The sequence below is a fragment of the Salarias fasciatus genome, chromosome 8 (genome assembly GCF_902148845.1).
Source record: "Salarias fasciatus chromosome 8, fSalaFa1.1, whole genome shotgun sequence".
NCBI classification, from domain to species: Eukaryota; Metazoa; Chordata; class Actinopteri; order Blenniiformes; family Blenniidae; genus Salarias; species Salarias fasciatus.
The window spans coordinates 12,731,637-12,748,165 of record NC_043752.1 but is presented as its reverse complement, the minus strand read 5'-3'; the positions used below and the strand labels follow the sequence as shown (position 1 = coordinate 12,748,165).

Sequence of the window (16,529 nt, the reverse complement as noted above, 5' to 3'; positions counted from 1 at the left end):
CCATCTCAGTGTTCAAAAGGCCAATCCTCCAGCGTGCAGCTCCAGCGAGCGCGCTCAAATATTAATTATATTTATCATTTTCTAATGAGGCCCCTGAAGAACATTTACCCCTTCTGCATGTCAGGCGGATCTGAAATGAGCTGGGGCATGTCCTTGCTGTGGATTTAAGCAGCCAGACAGATAAACAAACAGCAACACTTTGAAGGGGACTTGATGATTTAAGCTGGGGCCCGACACTTGGCTGCTGATTCGGTCCTGCCCATTAGGGTCCAGTTCAAGTGCTGCTGTGGACTTTAGTGCGCCCGTTGGGGAGGGGTGTGTGTCTGTGTGTGTCTGTGTGTGTGTGTGTGTATCCGTTTCCATCTTGTATACACATGTGCGTATTTGTCAGTTGGTGTTTAGCTACTTACCGTTCCCTTGAGGGACGCATGTTCTCTATATTGTGTGGGAAGCGAACATAATTAATTTTGGATGCCTAAAAGCCTGTGATTTGTGGGTTGGGATGAGCCAAGAAGGCAGAAGCACGAAAAACAAACAGCCTCCGTCTCTCTCTCCACACCCACTGCTCCTCCCTCGCGCCTCGCCCCCCCCCCCCCCCCCCCCCCCCCCCCCCCCCCTTTGCATGCCATGCAGCAGGGGACTCTGGACAGGGGCTGGTTTAGACTTGAGGGATGAAGCCAAGCTTTAGTTTAATTACGGGCTGATTGGAAAAGCGGCTCCTGAGGGCGTCTTGTTTAGACTGTCGTGACATTGATGGATCATGTAGACACGGGGAGGGAGCAGTCGCAGAGGGAGATGATGGTTTGGGTTTCGCTTTCCTCAGTGAAAGCTACATAAATAAGCTCTTCCGACTGGGCTTGTTTCCATTTTTGCATCTGTTGTTAAAAACCTGAAACACTTGACTTTTAAACTCGCCGGTGTTGTGTCTGGATTCGAGTCGGATTCATCTTTGATGGCCCGTCTCACGCAAGTCTCAGGTGCAGAGGGTCAGATGGTGGGTCTGTCCAAACATTGGCATCTGGCAGCAACGCCGAGCAAACCTGGGCTTTAAGTGACTGCTAATTCAGTCCCTTAATGACAGCCTCTACATTGTGATCATCTTGTTTCCAGTGCAGCTAATTGAATATACGGACTGGGGTGTGGGGGGACTGGCCATGGGGAAGAGCTAATGCCCTGTGATGAGGCCCCTAATTGAATTAGTATAACTGAATAGATGGAGGGCTCTGGGTGTTCTCTGGAGAATGGGAGGGCTTAGCACATTGCCTCCCCCCTCCCAAAAAAAAAAAAAAAAAACCCTCCAACCAGAATAGTGTGGAGAAAAAAAATCCAAAATAGCTGGCAAAATCTCGTAACAATTTGTCTAATTGTGTCAGCAGAATCGCAGGCTCCCTTCATACATAGCCTTCAGCGAGTTGGTTTTGTTCAAAGACCGGGCCAGACTGTTGTGATCGCTCAAACGTTTTGTAGTGAAGCAGGCTGACTGGAGGAAACCGGCGAGGAAAGACATCCCGGCCTTGTACTCTTGTCGGGAGTTAGGTCTTTGCAGGAGTGCGCCGCTCCGTACCGGTCCCCCGTGCCGCAGCTCCAGCCGAATTAGGATGCAGGGAACGAGTCTGGTACCCCGTAGTCCCGCAATGAGCACCTTACACCCAGGTCCTGATAAAAAATACATTCTTGTAGAAAGGGAGGAAAAGGGAGCCAAGGAGACCAGAGACGGTCTGCAGAGCAAATGAAAGACAATATTTTTGATAATGGGGTTGGAGCCAGTGCCGATTCCCTGTGTATGTGTGTGAATGTGTGACAGGTGGGTGGATGTGAAGGCCCCTTTGCCCCTTATGCTTAAGCCTGGCCTTTGATATGTTCCCCCCATCATCCCGCTCCCTCTCTTTTTCCCGGGGAACGGGGAAGCGCACCGGCCGGATCATTATACATTAAACAGGCACGGGGGCTACCGCTTCGCACTGGCAATTAAATGGCACTGGCTGACACTGGGCTTGCTGCGCCAGTGACCCCTCCCCACCCCGCCTCACCCCGCCAGCCATTCTTACCTTTCAGATTGAGACGTAGCAGCCCCGGGGTTGGGGTGGGCAGATCGGCGGGGGCCTCCTCCGCCGCCTCTTCCTCTCTTGTGTTGCTTAAATTGGTCCAAGGCGCCGCTTGCCGCTGATGAGCGCGGCGATGATGATGATGAGGATGCCCCCACGCTTCAAAGGGATGGCCGTCATGTTTAAACCATAACCTGGGCCATGCGGTGGCAGCAAGAGGAGGGGAGGGATGGAGAGAGGAAGCGGAGGAGCGAGGAGGTGGTGAGGGGACAGGGAGGAGTAGAGAAGAAGAAGAAGAAGAAGAGGGGAAAAAAAAATAGATCTTGGAACAGAGGAAATTTTAACAAGTGCACAGAGAGGGAAGGAAAGGGAGAGGAAACGGAGCGAGTGAAGAAAATGCAGCAGCCTTAATGATGGGCGATATGCAGCCACTGCTGCCGAGCTCCCCATCAACGGATGACATGGCACAAACACCAATGTGTCAGTGATGAAGGGAGAAGAGGGGAAAGGAGAAAAAGAGGGAAAGAGTTTGAGGGGGGAGCACTGGCACTCCCCTGAGATGGCCTCCAACAGAAACTAGTTGTTCCTGGCGAGTTTATCCTCATCATTATATTCTGGCTCGGAGCCATGCAGCCAGACACAGCCGGATAATGAGCTGCTTTAAAAAAAAGAATTATTCCTTCTTTTTTCCTTCTCCTTCATCCTCCCCTTCTTCTCTTAAATTTGTGTGTGGTCACTCGCTAACCGAGGCGGCGCCGCTGTAAACATACACATGTAGATATGCATGTGCGCATAATCCGAGACCAGTAATTGATGTCTCTCCCGTTCGCTGGCACATTCGGCACGGCGGTGTCTTCCGGCTGTTCTGGCCACTGAAGCGATTTCGTAAATAAGGGGTTTCTGGCCCCAATATGTGGAACAGTTGTAGATGATGAAATGATGATAGCAGTGCGGAGGGATGGAGATAAAAATGTCATAGCTGCTGACAGTTGCTGAATTGGCAGAAAAAGATGCGAATGGAGACCCAATACCTGAAGTGATACTAGACTTTGATAGAGCGTTTTGCAAATCTGCTTTGCAATATTTCCTTGATAAGAGATAATGGTTCAAGCCGTAGCCCTCCAACGCATGGCACTTTCATATCAGTTCAGCTATCAAAAGGTATTTCTCCCGGTGAAATAATACGACGAACGGAAGTTCTGCGATTTGTCATCTCCGGTTGCGTGATTGGAAAATTTCTCTGTCACTAGAATCTCTTCCTGGAATCATCCACCCACCTATTACAGATAATAAATGTTATGGGAGGCATAAACCTACCGTGCGCACGCTCTTTTATATCAGAGAAGTGCTTAATGCGTCTCTGCAGCGATAGAAGGGACTGATGTATAAATAGAAGAAGTTCAAGGTACACAGAACCCCTTAAGTCAACACATTTCATTGGGCCTGTGATAAGTGTTGTTGATACCTTTGATAAAAAAGCATTAATCCTGGCGAGGATGTAATTAAATGAAGGTACAAATGCACTTGGCTCAAGTGGTCATTATATTGGTTTTCCGGGCTGGTTTAAAAAAAAAAAAAAAAAAGTAAAAGGCATTCAAGAGGTTTATCCTTGTGCGATTGCACCTAATTATTGCCACACAATATAGGCTTTTTCAAATCATATTTTCCTGAATGTTGGTGATTGTCGGACACAATTTGCTGTAATGCGTCTGTGTGAAGTCTGAGAACGTCCAGGCTGAATTCCGCGCTCCAATTCAGTCGGCTGACATTTGACCCTGCACTCGTTTTTTTGAGTGGTGGACTCCATCCTAACAGGAATCAGCCTTGGACATTTTCTCGTATTACTGTTTGTCTTTTTCTTGCGGCTAAAGATCAATTCCGTTTGTCAGAAAGATACCAAACGATTCCAAATGGAATTGATATTTAGCCTTCGGATGTATATTTTTTTGTGTGTACATGTGCTCCATCTCCTCATTTCACCCGTGTCCATTCTGACGATTTACACAGTCTTCTGTCCTCTAGGTTCCCCCCACACATGGTGCCCCCCCACCACAGTTTGCACACCACGGGCATCCCCCACCCAGCCATCGTCACACCCAACGTCAAGCAGGAATCCTCCCACAGCGACATCAGCTCCCTCAACAGCTCGTGAGTAGACCCGCCCCGCCGAACTTCCCCGTTTCCCGTGAACCCCGGTCCGCTGACGGCGCCTCTTCCTCCCCGCCGCCTCCCACAGGAAACAGTCAGACGCTAAAAAGGAAGAGGAGAAGAAGAAGCAGGTCCACATAAAGAAGCCTCTGAACGCCTTCATGCTCTACATGAAGGAGATGCGGGCCAAAGTGGTGGCTGAGTGCACACTGAAGGAGAGTGCTGCCATCAACCAGATCCTCGGGCGAAGGGTAAGACGTGCACACACTGGACTGAGGAACAAATCATACTGGGGTTTTTTTTTTCTCTAAACGGTAGATTCTAAAATCTCGGCCCGTTTCCTCTTTTCCAGTGGCACGCCCTATCACGGGAGGAGCAGGCCAAGTACTACGAGCTGGCCAGGAAAGAGCGACAGCTCCACATGCAGCTGTACCCGGGCTGGTCAGCACGAGACAACTATGTAAGTTTTTAATTTTTCAAATCGTAACCGCCGGCTCTTCTCTCCCCCCCTCCAGTCACTAGGCTGCTGTCCTCAGTCAGTCCTGCCAGGTTCAGACCCTCCACTGCAGCGGGAAAGTTACCTGAGTCCTCTGTGCACGTTGCAATAACTTGCAGTGAAAAGAAGCAACTGCTCCACTGTGCAATGAGCAGTCTTTTTTCATTCCAGTCAATTGGAAATTAAAAAAACGACCTGATGTCTCAGCTTTTTGTTTTTTTGTTTTTTCCCGACATGGTATACATCACTTTAAAAGGATGTGTGTGGGAGATAAAAGCCCTTTTGCCACAGAGCGCCCAAAGTTTGAGGGATTAAAAAGTAAGCGATGCGCATTAGGTCAAATTAAATCATCTTGTTAAATATTTTGCTGGGAACCCTTTGCAGTCAGTGGCTGCCTGAAGTCCTCAGCCCACAGACACCACCAGACGCTCGCCTCTTCCCCTGGTGATGCCCTCGGAGGCCTTTATCTCCCGCCTTGAGCTGCCTCTTGTTGTGATGCCTCGCTGCCTTTTGAGTCTGGTCTTTAGCGAGCCGTTGAGATCGAGATCAGGTGATTGACTCGGCCAGTCAAGGAGATTCCACCACTTGACTGTGAAGGGCGGTTTGGGCGCCGCGGCTGTATGTTCAGAGGGCCGCTGTTCTGCTGAATGACTCGCTGGATTTGGGTGAAAGCTTCTTGAATGACTCCGGTGCTTCCGTCAACAGTGACAAACACAACTTTTCTTGTATTTTTTTTGTCTTTACAGATCAGAATTTCTGTTAATTGTTTACAAGAAACATTTTTACATTCTGGAGAGATTTTTTCTTGCACCATGCAAATGCATCTTTACTTGTTTCACCTTTCATTCGACGCGTTTCCTCGCTTTTTCTACACATGCATCTCCATTTTAGAAAGCCGCTACATGTATTACGTGTTGCAGATTGAAGTGCCATTGTTCCTGCCCTCACCAGCAAGGCCACTCTTTACAATAAAAGACGGCTCCAATCCGCTTTTCAGAAGCAGCATTAAACCACACAAAGATATCGTTGGAACTGAGAGAGATTTAATAGCTGAGAGTTCAATTATTCTTGAACTTTTGCATTTTAAGTACTGAGGACTGGAAGTACTGCTTCTCCCACACAGTTCTTACTATATTAGTACGAACCCACTCAAAGTACAGCTGAGACTTGAATGCTCTTTCTGTTCATTTAAATTGACGGTACAGAGGCAAAAAATTCTCGAAAATCAAGAAAAGAACAAAAGAACTTGAAAAGTTAACAGAAATTGGAGCAAAGCCTTTGTTTTGCTGGTAAATGTAAGATTCTGATCAGCTCCGTCCAGGTTTTTTTGGGATGGATCCGACCGGCGGAGTTACTCCCGAGGAATCGCAGAAGTGCGTCGAGATGTTCACAGAACAGAGGGGGAAAAAAATAACAAAAGAGTGGAGTTAAAAAGAGAGAGAGCAGGAAAGGAGGAGAGAGGAGGGAGAGCTGTGGTCTGGCCTGCAGTGGCTGCTGCAAACCGGAGGGCAAAGACAGAAAAAAGGCAGAGAAAGAATGAATGAATAAATAAGTAAACACAAAGATGAGTCCTATTCTCTGTTTTATGTTTTGGGCATTCTGCAATATAATAACTAAGGTTCCTGTCTGTGTCTATTTTTTTTCTTTCTATTTTTTTGGCGGCTAACCAACAGGGGAAAAGGAAGAAGAGAAAAAGGGAAAAGCAGCAAGCAGAGAGCAATGGTAAGTGAGCTGCAATTATCTCTCATATTAGAAGAACCCCATCATGTGTCAGGCAGATGTGACATCTTGCAAGATAAAAGTCAAGCCATTTTTTTTTTTGTGTGTGTTATGTTTCTTTTCTTTTTTTTTTTTTGTATGTGCGCGTGTGTTATCGTGCCTGGCTTTTCTCCCCCCTTTATTTGGTATAGTTATGCTACCCAATGCAATATTTAAATAGTGGAGTTGCTTGTAATGCCCCCCCCCCCCCTCCCCTTTTTCCCGAGCTCTCCCTTGCTAATAACAGCTGAATATGCATGACCCCCCACAGTCCTTCTCACCTCCCCTTCCCCCCCCCCCCCCCCCCCCCCCCCCTTTGGCCCTTAGCCTTCTGGTATTGTGATATGTGTTTTCAGAATGTGAAGAGCCATTAACTTTGCCAGTGTTGTATATGCGTGTGTGTGTGTGTGTGTGTGTGTGTGAGATTTATACTGCCTGTGCCCTTCAGATCGACTGCACTACTGTACTATATGTGTGTGTGTGTGTGTGTGTGTGTGTGTGTGTGTGTGTGTGTGTGTGTGTGTGTGTGTGTGTGTGTGTGTGGATGTGTGTGACTGTGCATGTGTGTGCTTGCTGGGCTTTACTCCCCCCTTTGCTTGCTCCGTGCATGCTTTTAAACCAACATAAGAAAAAAAAAAATCACTTACACCTTAAAATTAAGGAGGTTTGCTAATTCTGTGATTTTTATCCATATATATCACGTTTATTTGAATTCTCTTGATTCGTATTCTTCTGATCTTACTGTGAGGAGCAATGCCGACTTGTTATCATGTATTTTGCGCTGGTTTGGTGACGGATTTCTTCTTGAAGGCCTCTCTATCTGTTCTTTTTTTTCAGAACACAGAGAATATTTTCCAAACCCTTGCCTTTCACTCCCTCCGATTACAGGTGCTAATGTCATTTTGAGTATTAAATTACTAACTGTTTTATTTATTTATTTTTTCTTCCTCTTAAATTAATGCATATCTATTTATTCATCCATGAATGTGCCAGATGAGGCAGATTTAAGCTTAAACTCTATATTTTGCTTTGTTTGCTGCTTTCTTTTCTTAAGAAATGTTGCTATTTATTTGACTTTAAGCTAGATTACCTTCCTTTTTTTTTTACCTCCATCTACTGTTGCTGTCCTTCATGTTTTGTTTTTGGGCTACAGTCATGACGCAGCTGAGATTGTTACTGTTTTCTGACTTTAAAGATGTGATGCCAGGGTAAACCTCCTTAATCTATATGCTTCGGTAGCTGCGCTTGTGCCTTTCCTACAGGCCAGCATGAGTTTGGCCCGACTCTTCTTTAAATATGTGTCTACTCTGACGAGGCCTGGACTCAAACTCCCCCTAAAAAAAAAAAAGAAAAAGAAAGAAATCAGCTGTTTGATGCCAGGTCTAAAGAGTAGAGTCCCTCTTCAGGTTCCAGCTGTTTTAATCCCCCCCCTGGCTTAAGGCTAACTCACAATCTGCTGCTCCTGCCTAGTTCTACCACTCTGACCTCGCCTCTTTTTTTTTTTTCTTCTTCTTGTTTTTTTTAGTGCATCGATAACATCTAACAGTAGATTAATCCGGCGGTTCTTGCATTTGCTTCGTTTGTGTCCCGGCACCATCTTATCTGCAGCTCAGAGTTTAGATTACGTGACTGAAAGAAGTGATTGTTTCTCCATAATAATATCTTAATGTGATAGTGCGCATGCTTTTTTTTGATTTCACTAACGTCTGAAACACACTCATTGTGTTCAGTCTCTCAGTCCCATCTTAATGGCTTTTAAAGGGGTTTTTTCGGGGGGGGATTTCTTGCACAATGAGCTGCTGCCAAGCTTCATAGATTCACTGTTATCTGTTTTTTCTCCTCATTTCTCCCCTCTTTTGGACTTTCCGTTCCTCATTTTTATTGATTTTGGTTCTATTCCTCCTCTCTGCTGGCTTCCCTTCCTTGTTGCGGCATCAGACCTGAGCGCTCCTAAGAAGTGTCGAGCGCGCTTTGGGCTCGATCAACAGAATAACTGGTGTGGCCCGTGCAGGTGTGTATGGTGTGTGCTTGCACAGGCCGGGGCCAGGTGAAGGCTGGGTAACTCCACGCTGGGACTTCCTCCTCCGTTCTGTGCTGCTGCTTCTTTCTCCCCCCCCCCCTCCCTCCCTCCCCTCTTCGCTTCCCCCTCCCTGTGTGTCCCGCCAGGCTATTGTGACCTCTCAGCTTCCTCCAGCCACGCCCTGCCGGTCTCTCTCTGGGGTCTCACTATTCGATTTTTTTGATTTATTTTCTTTTAACTTCCTGTTTGGGGATTAATAAAGGGGGGGGGGGGTTTCAAGACACACATGCCAGAGTGTTTGTATGAGTGGTGTCTGCGTGAGTGTGTCCATAAAGAAGCATCTCTGGGGTCGCCAGGGTGTCATTCCAGGACGTTCAGTTCAGTCAGGTTGGTCAGAAGTCCTAAACTGGCAGGTCGGGGCTTGGAGGATCTGGAGTCCGATGGCTTGGTCAATATGGAGGACATCCCAGTGTTGCCAGCCTACAGCTAAGCCCTGGCTACATGTTTTTGTCTGTGCAATGACGTGTCCATTTTCTTTTTTTTTTTGTTTGTTTGTTTTTCTTTCCTTTTTCTTTCTTTTTTTGTCTCTGTGTGTGTGTTTGTGTCTACCTCTTTGGCTAACAGATGCAAATACCCCAAAGAAGTGTCGTGCCTTGTTCGGGCTTGACCAGCTGAGTTTATGGTGCAAACCATGCAGGTATAACTGCTGTAGTACCAATGGGAGGAAGACATCCACAATGAGCACCTTCTTCTTGATTTTTTTTTTGGCTCAGATGTCTCGCTTTAGAAACACGCTTTCCATCAGTGCGCTAACCGATGGAAAGCTCCTCAGCTCCTTTTCTCTTCACTGAGAAGTTTCCTGCTCCTCTAAATTCCCGCACAGCTATTTATTCCTCATTGAACTCGGTTCGAGCCCAGTGGCAGAAAATGGATTTCTAAATAGGACTGCTGAATTTTTTTTATCTTGAGTGAAACATCTCGTTGCAGGACCGTGGTTCCTGATGTAATTTTCAAATTAAAATCTCTTGCGTTGCTGTGGTTGAAATCCATTTTCTCCCCAGGCGGTGGATAATTCCCTCCCATCCTAACTGTCATGTTTGTCCTAATTGGCGCCCTTTGAATAACAATGTTATGCTTACAAATTTAGCCCTGCTTCCTCTGAGGGCCTGCTCAGTGACACTCTTTTCTGTGCCCTCTTCCTCCTCCTTCTCCACCTCCTCTTCCTCCAAACTCCTCTTCAATAACCCTTACTTAGTCCCTACCTGTTGTCTTTCTGTTCTGACACAAGCAGTCTTTGAATTGGGAATATTTTCATGGTAGGTATTTGTTTCTGCTAAGTAATACCCTTCTCCGTGTCTGGCTTGCACCACACCCCGCCCCACTCTTTCTCTCTGCACCACCTCTTTTCCATGCGCAACACATTCGTTACGTGTTTCATTCGCATCGTTACAGGTCGGCTCTTATTTTGGAAAAAATTCACTCCAGTTTTCTGATCGTTCGAAAAGTTATTCGAGCTAATCTTACTCCAGACTTGAATGCGTTACGCCGCTGCTGGGGTTTCCTCTTGCGCCCCTCCTACCTTCACATATCAAACGCGTTGCATCGTAATACCAGGAGACTGAAAAACACCAGAATTCAGTCTTTATTTCAGGAGCAAAGAGGTTAAAAGTTCTCTCTGGGCTCCGTTTCCTAAAAGATGCATCTGCTGTAATTTCCCCCGAGACGAGGAAATCAATAACATACACCGGCACATACTATAAATCAATAGGTCTGTTAAAAAATGGATATTAGCTCATTTGCCGGCGTTTGACAGACAGTTACGGAGACCACACAGCGACTGGAGTGGACGAACGAGGCCTTTTAGCGCCCAGCCGATGCTCCACATCGTCCCGGGCGACAACATGGCTGCAGAGCCCACATGAAAGCTTCACGCTCATCCTTTTGTAGTCTCCTGTACCGTCTGATGTTGTGTGCCTGCGCAGTCGAGTTCATCGGAAATGCATGCCCGTCTTTCACCCCGCATGCGATCAAGGTTTCGTGGACCTTTTTTTTTTTTTTTCTTCTTCTTTTTTTTTTTGTAATAATTTCTTGATGTCCTCTCTTTCGTTTCATTCTTAGCAATCTGCTCTCAGTATATTTAGATATTTTTTTTTTCCATCCCTCTTCAGTTAGAGGAAAAAGGTTTAATTTGGTAACCTTAATTAAACAGAGGATCAGCCTAATGTCTCCCAAAAAAAACCCTTGATCGTTCTTTTGTAAGTACCTTGGACTCCTTTTTTGAATCTGGCCCGTCTCTGTTAATCTTAAATAGTAGAACTCCACGGCCTTCAGGCATCCTTGTGATAGAATGGCGAGCCGAGTGAGGGGGTCACTGCCGGGGTCAGGGTGAAGATGAGGTGGGCAGAGATTCCCCCCTTAACCAAATTTGAACAGAGCAGAGTCACCGCAGATAAACGAGCCCCCCTCCTCCCCCTCCTCCCCCTCCTCCTCCTCCTCCCCCCCTCAGTGTTTCCTTCGTAGGGTTCCACTGAGTCCAAGGAGCCTGGCCCGGAGACTCGGCAGGCGGGGGGGAGGGGTCCCAACCTCAGGCAGGAATGCAAACATGATGCCTTGACCCCTTGCGCACACACACACACACACACACACACACACACACACACACACACACTCGTGTCTGTGGGGCAGATGCAGGGTAGCGTGGATCTCGTTGACCTTTTTTCGCCTCGCAATCCAAACTCGGCCGCCTCGGGAGACGGGAGAGTTAGAGGCCGACCCGAGCGGCGGAGCGAGACGGGTCCGGTAACCTCGCATAGCGAGAGAGAGAGAGTGAGAGAGAGAGAGAGAGAGAGAGAGAACAGGCTGATCCTGTAAGAGAGGAGAGCGCTCATCACCACGTCCACTTCATCTTTGTCCTCCCTGTTATCATCTCCGTTGGCTTTTTCATCCCCCTCCTGCTTCCCACCCAGGTGCTCCACCTGTGATCTTTCCTTTATGTCTGTCCTGTCTCTCACTTTAGTAGAACTGATCATCCTTCCTGCTGCTTTTCTCCTTAGCGCCGAGTTTACAAAAGTGACTTCAATGCACCTGCAGCTTTGTCGTCATTTGGGGGCAGTAATGGGTTTCCTTGAGTTAAAAAAAAAAAAAAAAAGAAAAAGAAAAAAAAAGACAGAGGTGCATTAAAGTCGGCGGCGGTGCTAAGAGGTGATGGAGTCTGAGGATGTGATGCTTAACGACGCTCTCCCTCTCTCGCCTTGTCCCCCAGGAGAAAAAAAAAATGCATTCGCTACATCCAAGGTGAAGGCAGCTGTGCCAGTCCTCCCTCTACGGACGGAAGCTTACTAGACTCCCCCCCATCCTCCCCCTCTTCAGTGGCTCCCTCCCCCTCCTCAAAAGAGTCCAAACCTCAGACTGAACAAATGCAACCTCTCTCACTGACTATGAAGCCGGCCCACCAGCCACTCCACCACCCGCACCTCCTGGCTGGGCCGCCGCCGCCCTCTTTGGTTCAGCTGGAAAACTCCTCCTCCTCCGCCGCCGCCGGCAAAACGCCCGGCGCCTCCGCCCACAACGGAGCTCTGGAGCACGGCGACGTCTCGTCCTCGCGGCCGCCGGGCTCCTCGGTGGCGCCGTCGCTGGCCCGGCCCTCGGCATCGCTGTGTCATTCCCTCTCCTCGCTCCTCCCCTCCACGGCCCCCCAGCCTCTGTCGCTAGTGACCAAGTCTATAGAATAGTCTGCCCTATTCTTCTCCTCTTTTTTAGCTCTGCTCACACACACACACGCACACACACATGCACGCACATACACACACACACACACGCGCACACACCTTTCGAGGCCCTCTCTCTGCTATATCTCACTTACCGTCAGTTCTTTTTGTCTTTACGTTTCTGTGCCATACGGCTTTGAAATTTTTAGTTTTTGTTTTATTAAAGTTCATTGGTCAATATTTGACCCCTCATTATCAAAAAAAAAACCAGAAAAAAAAATCTAATTATTATAAAGAAATGATACAATGAGCTGTAGTATAGCTTTGTGAATCTGCCAAAATTTTTATGACTTTTGTTTTGTCCTTTTTGTAGTGTTCAACAGTGCAAACAGAAAAAAAAAAAACTTATCTAGTTCAACTTCAAAATGTTTAAAAGACGGATATAAAAAGGTAGGCTAGATTATTCAATGAGCCCTTTTCTTGAAAGAGTTGGTTCTCCTTCTTTATTTGTATTAAATACGAGCTTGCGAACCAATCATCTGACATCAGTGGAAACTCTCGGAGGGCAGGAGGCTCGCGGCGACACCTCTCTGAGGAACGACTTTAATTGTGATGTTACCTGTTCTTGTTTAAATGTACAGAATAACGGGGAGGGGGGGGGATTACTGTGTTAAATATGCATTCTTCCACTGCGTTGTCTCTTTTTCTTTGTTGTTTACCTTTTGGGGCGGAGTCAGGCAGGTCGGGTGGGGTTGACGGGAGGCCGGGTGGGGCGGGTCGAGGGTTATTAAATTCAAAATGTCACAACGCTAGGACCAGTAGTATTTATTGCTTTAGAGATTGCTTGTTGTATCTTGTACGTGTCTCTTTTTGACCCTTTTTTTTTTTTTTTTCTTAATACATTGTACAAATATTTTTTTCTTAAGGTGAGCAACTATATGAATTATCCATTTTTACAAGGAGGTTTCGAAAAGGCAAACCTTTCCGTCGATGATTTCTTTCCTCGCTTGAAAACCTGGATTCCACTCAGTGTACTGTGTAGATCTCATGAACAGAAGTATGCACAACTTCATTTCAAGAAATGCGTCTATAAGCCATTTTACAAAAAAAAAAGAAAAAAAAAGAAGAAAAGAAAACTTGAACCGAGACAGTGGGTACCGTGTGTTCAGTAGTTGGAAAAAGTGTCTGAAGCCCTTCTTTTTTATTGCACAGTCACATCTCTCAGACTGTAGATTCGTGTACAGATTTTCCGTGCCAAATTTTGTGATAATTTTCTCTGCCCCTCCCTCCTCTAACCTCATAGGGATCTCTCCTTTTTATTTTTTTTTGTTTTTTTTTTTTGTTTCGTTGTTGTTCGTTTGTTTTTGTTTTTTGTTTTTGTTTTTTTTTTTAATTTGGATACCATTCTTTGCTGTGACGTTACATAGATTGCTATGTATGTAGTATAAATGTTGCTATAACAAATGTGTTTGGTAGCAAATTGTCAAATATTAAAAATTTAAACTTAATAAAAAGACGGACATCATACTGTATAAACCCACAAGGGCCAAATTATGTACATTAGGAGGTTCATAAAAAAACTATTAAATACAAAAAAATACACAAACTGCCACTTTTAAGTACACTACTACATATAGGTAGATAGAAAAAATAGGCATGTTGATGTTGCAAGAGGCTGTAAAAAAAAGCTACAAGAGAATCATCCACTCGGTGCCATTGTAGTTGACATGACGCGACTGTAATCTGTCGATTTCTTCTCTGGTTTATTAAGATGCTAATGATAAATAGTTTGAATGTTTCCTTAACGGCTGTGATGTTCCTGTTCTATTTTATGCTCTTCTCTTTTTTTTGTTCGTTTGTTTTTTCCTGTTATTTTAAATGGTTCTAAAACCATGTTTTTTTGTAATGAATAAATGTTTATGCTGTACAGTCTCTGTAGCATGCAGTTCTGTATTAATAAAAGCAACTTAGTATGTGCACATCTGTGGTTTCCTTTTTATTCTGAAAGTCACTAGCAGGTGCAGCGACACCCCCCCCCCCCCCCCCCCCCCCCCCCCCCCATCCTAAAAAAAAAAGTATCTCAGCAAGTAGCTCTGATTTAGCTGCACTTTTCCTCGTTAGTAATGGAGCATCCACAAATTATTTTTTGGGATCTCTCTCTCTCTCTCTCTGCATTTCAGGAAACTTCCAATTTATACTTTCCGTGACAAAATCTGTATCAACAAAACCCAGTGGCTTTAAACTTCTGAGAGGAAACAGGAAGTCAGACTAGTGCCGTTAAATAGCTTTTCATTTCATAACTCCCACTGGTGACCAGGATGAGACTCCAGTGAATAATGAGCTTTTCTCTTCTGTTCCACACTTTCAGACTCTTTCAATCCAGAAATAACAGACTTTTGAAATTTATACCTTAACTTTCTCTCAAACAAATACACATTTTAATCGGTTTGTATTCTCTAATTAATGTTTTTAAGTAGTTCATGTCTGTTCATCTTCTTAAACTTTCCTCAAAGATATTTACGGGACAATTTTATGGCTACAAACTCTCGAGTAATCTTTGACTGAAGAGACATAAAAAGACTAATTGGATTTATTGGGATGTGAATTGAGAAATAGCTGTAGGTGACCGTTTGAGCTCCAAACTAAATCAAACCTGATCTGACCTGAAACGATTCCCCAATTTTACTCAACTTACATCACTCGCAGCACAGAATCCAAGTATTACTTGGAAAGTCCAGGTTTGTGGTTGAAATATTCATCCATCCATCTTCTGTATGATCTTATCCTTTATTTACACTGGACAGATCAGCAACCCATCACCGGAGAGACACACATTCACATCTTTTGGCAGTGGGAGACACTTGTACAGCACTTTTTTTTACCGATTTAGCAGCCGAAGCACTTCACACACGAGGACAAAATTGTTGGTACCCTTTGTTTAATGAAAGAAAAATTCAGTGGTCAGAGAAACAACTTGAATCTGACGAACGTAATAATAAAACAAATTCCATGAATTTAACTAATGAAAGTCAGACATTGCTTTTCAACCATGCTTCAACAGAATTATTTAAAAAAATAAAATCAAGAAACAGGCCTGGACGAAAATGCTGTGACCAAAGGGACGTGTCAATCCAAGGTGTGTCCATTAATTAGCATCACAGGTGTCTGCAATCGTGTAATCAGTCAGTGGCTCATATAGAGGGCGACAGGGAGTCACATGAAGTGTTCCACACTCAACATGGACCAGAGGAAGCAAAGGAAAGTTTTCTCAGGAGATTAGAAAGACAATTAAAGACAAGCATGTTAAAGGTGAAGGCTATAAGACCATGTCCAAGCAGTTTGATGTTCCTGTGACTACAGCTGCACATATTATTCATAAATTCAAGTTTCATGGGACTGTAGCCAACCTTCCTGGACGCGGCTGCAGGAGGAAAACTGATGACAAATCAAAGAGATGGATAATATGAATAGTAACAAAAGAGCCCAGAAAAACTTCTAAAGAGATTAAAAGTGAACTTCAAGCTGAAGGAACATCAGTGTCAGATCACAATATCCGTTATTGTTTGAACCAAAGTGGACTTCATGGGAGACGACCAAGGAGGACACCATTGTTAAAAACAAATCATAGAAAAGCCAGACTGCCACAAAGCTTCTGGGATCGTGTCCTATGGACAGATGAGACAAAATGGAAGTTTTAGCCAAGGCACATCAGCCTCACAGAAGGAGAAATGACGCATGTCAAGAAAGGAACACTGTCCCTGCTGTGAAACATGGAGGAGGCTCTGCAGCGTTCTGGGGCTGCTTTGCTGCATCTGACACAGGGTGTCTTGAATCTGTGCAGGGCACAATGAAACCTCAAGACTATCAAGGGACTGTAGAGGGAAATGTGCAGCCAGTGTGAGAAAGCTTGGTCTCAGTCGCAGGTCGTGGGTCTTGTTGCAGCAGGAGCTGAAACATGCCGTCTGGAAAAGGCAACCTTCCAACCTGAGGCAGCTGGAGCAGTTTGCTCATGAGCAGTGGCCAAAATACCTGCTGAACAGTGCGGGGATCTCATTGATAGTTACAGGAATCGTTTGATTGCAGTGATTGCCTCAAAAGGTTGTGCAACTAAATATTAAGGGTACCACCATTTTTGTCCAGGCCTGTTTCATAAGTTTTTTTTTTTTTTTTTTGGTTCTGTTGAAGCATAGATGAACAGCAATGCCTGACTTTCACAGGGTTTGCACGTTCTCCCTTTGACTTGAAGTGGCCCTTCAGAGTGAAAGTGAACGTTTGACAAACAACAACTGCAAAACTGAGCAATTTTATTGAGATATACAGAGAGATCTTCACATAATCAGAAATGATCATTCTAA

General features: G+C 45.3%; 1 protein-coding gene across 22 annotated transcripts in view; it reads left to right on the top strand.

Moving 5' to 3' along the window:
* The window catches only part of tcf7l2 (transcription factor 7 like 2), an 88,767-nt gene extending 74,616 nt beyond the window's left edge, over positions 1–14,151 (top strand). For 4 of the 22 annotated variants that reach the window (XM_030098249.1, XM_030098262.1, XM_030098257.1 and 1 more), the window contains 7 exons: positions 4,053–4,193; positions 4,282–4,444; positions 4,546–4,653; positions 6,348–6,411; positions 7,285–7,335; positions 8,386–8,458; positions 11,730–14,151. In XM_030098249.1, the coding sequence (XP_029954109.1) occupies positions 4,053–4,193; positions 4,282–4,444; positions 4,546–4,653; positions 6,348–6,411; positions 7,285–7,335; positions 8,386–8,458; positions 11,730–12,198 (1,069 nt within the window). In that variant the 3' untranslated portion in view covers positions 12,199–14,151. Of the gene's footprint in view, positions 1–4,052; positions 4,194–4,281; positions 4,445–4,545; positions 4,654–6,347; positions 6,412–7,284; positions 7,336–8,385; positions 8,459–9,091; positions 9,165–9,722; positions 9,785–11,729 lie in introns of those variants that run through there. The other 18 variants (XM_030098255.1, XM_030098260.1, XM_030098263.1 and 15 more) reach the window with 14 other exon arrangements.
* Positions 14,152–16,529: the final 2,378 nt, after the last annotated feature.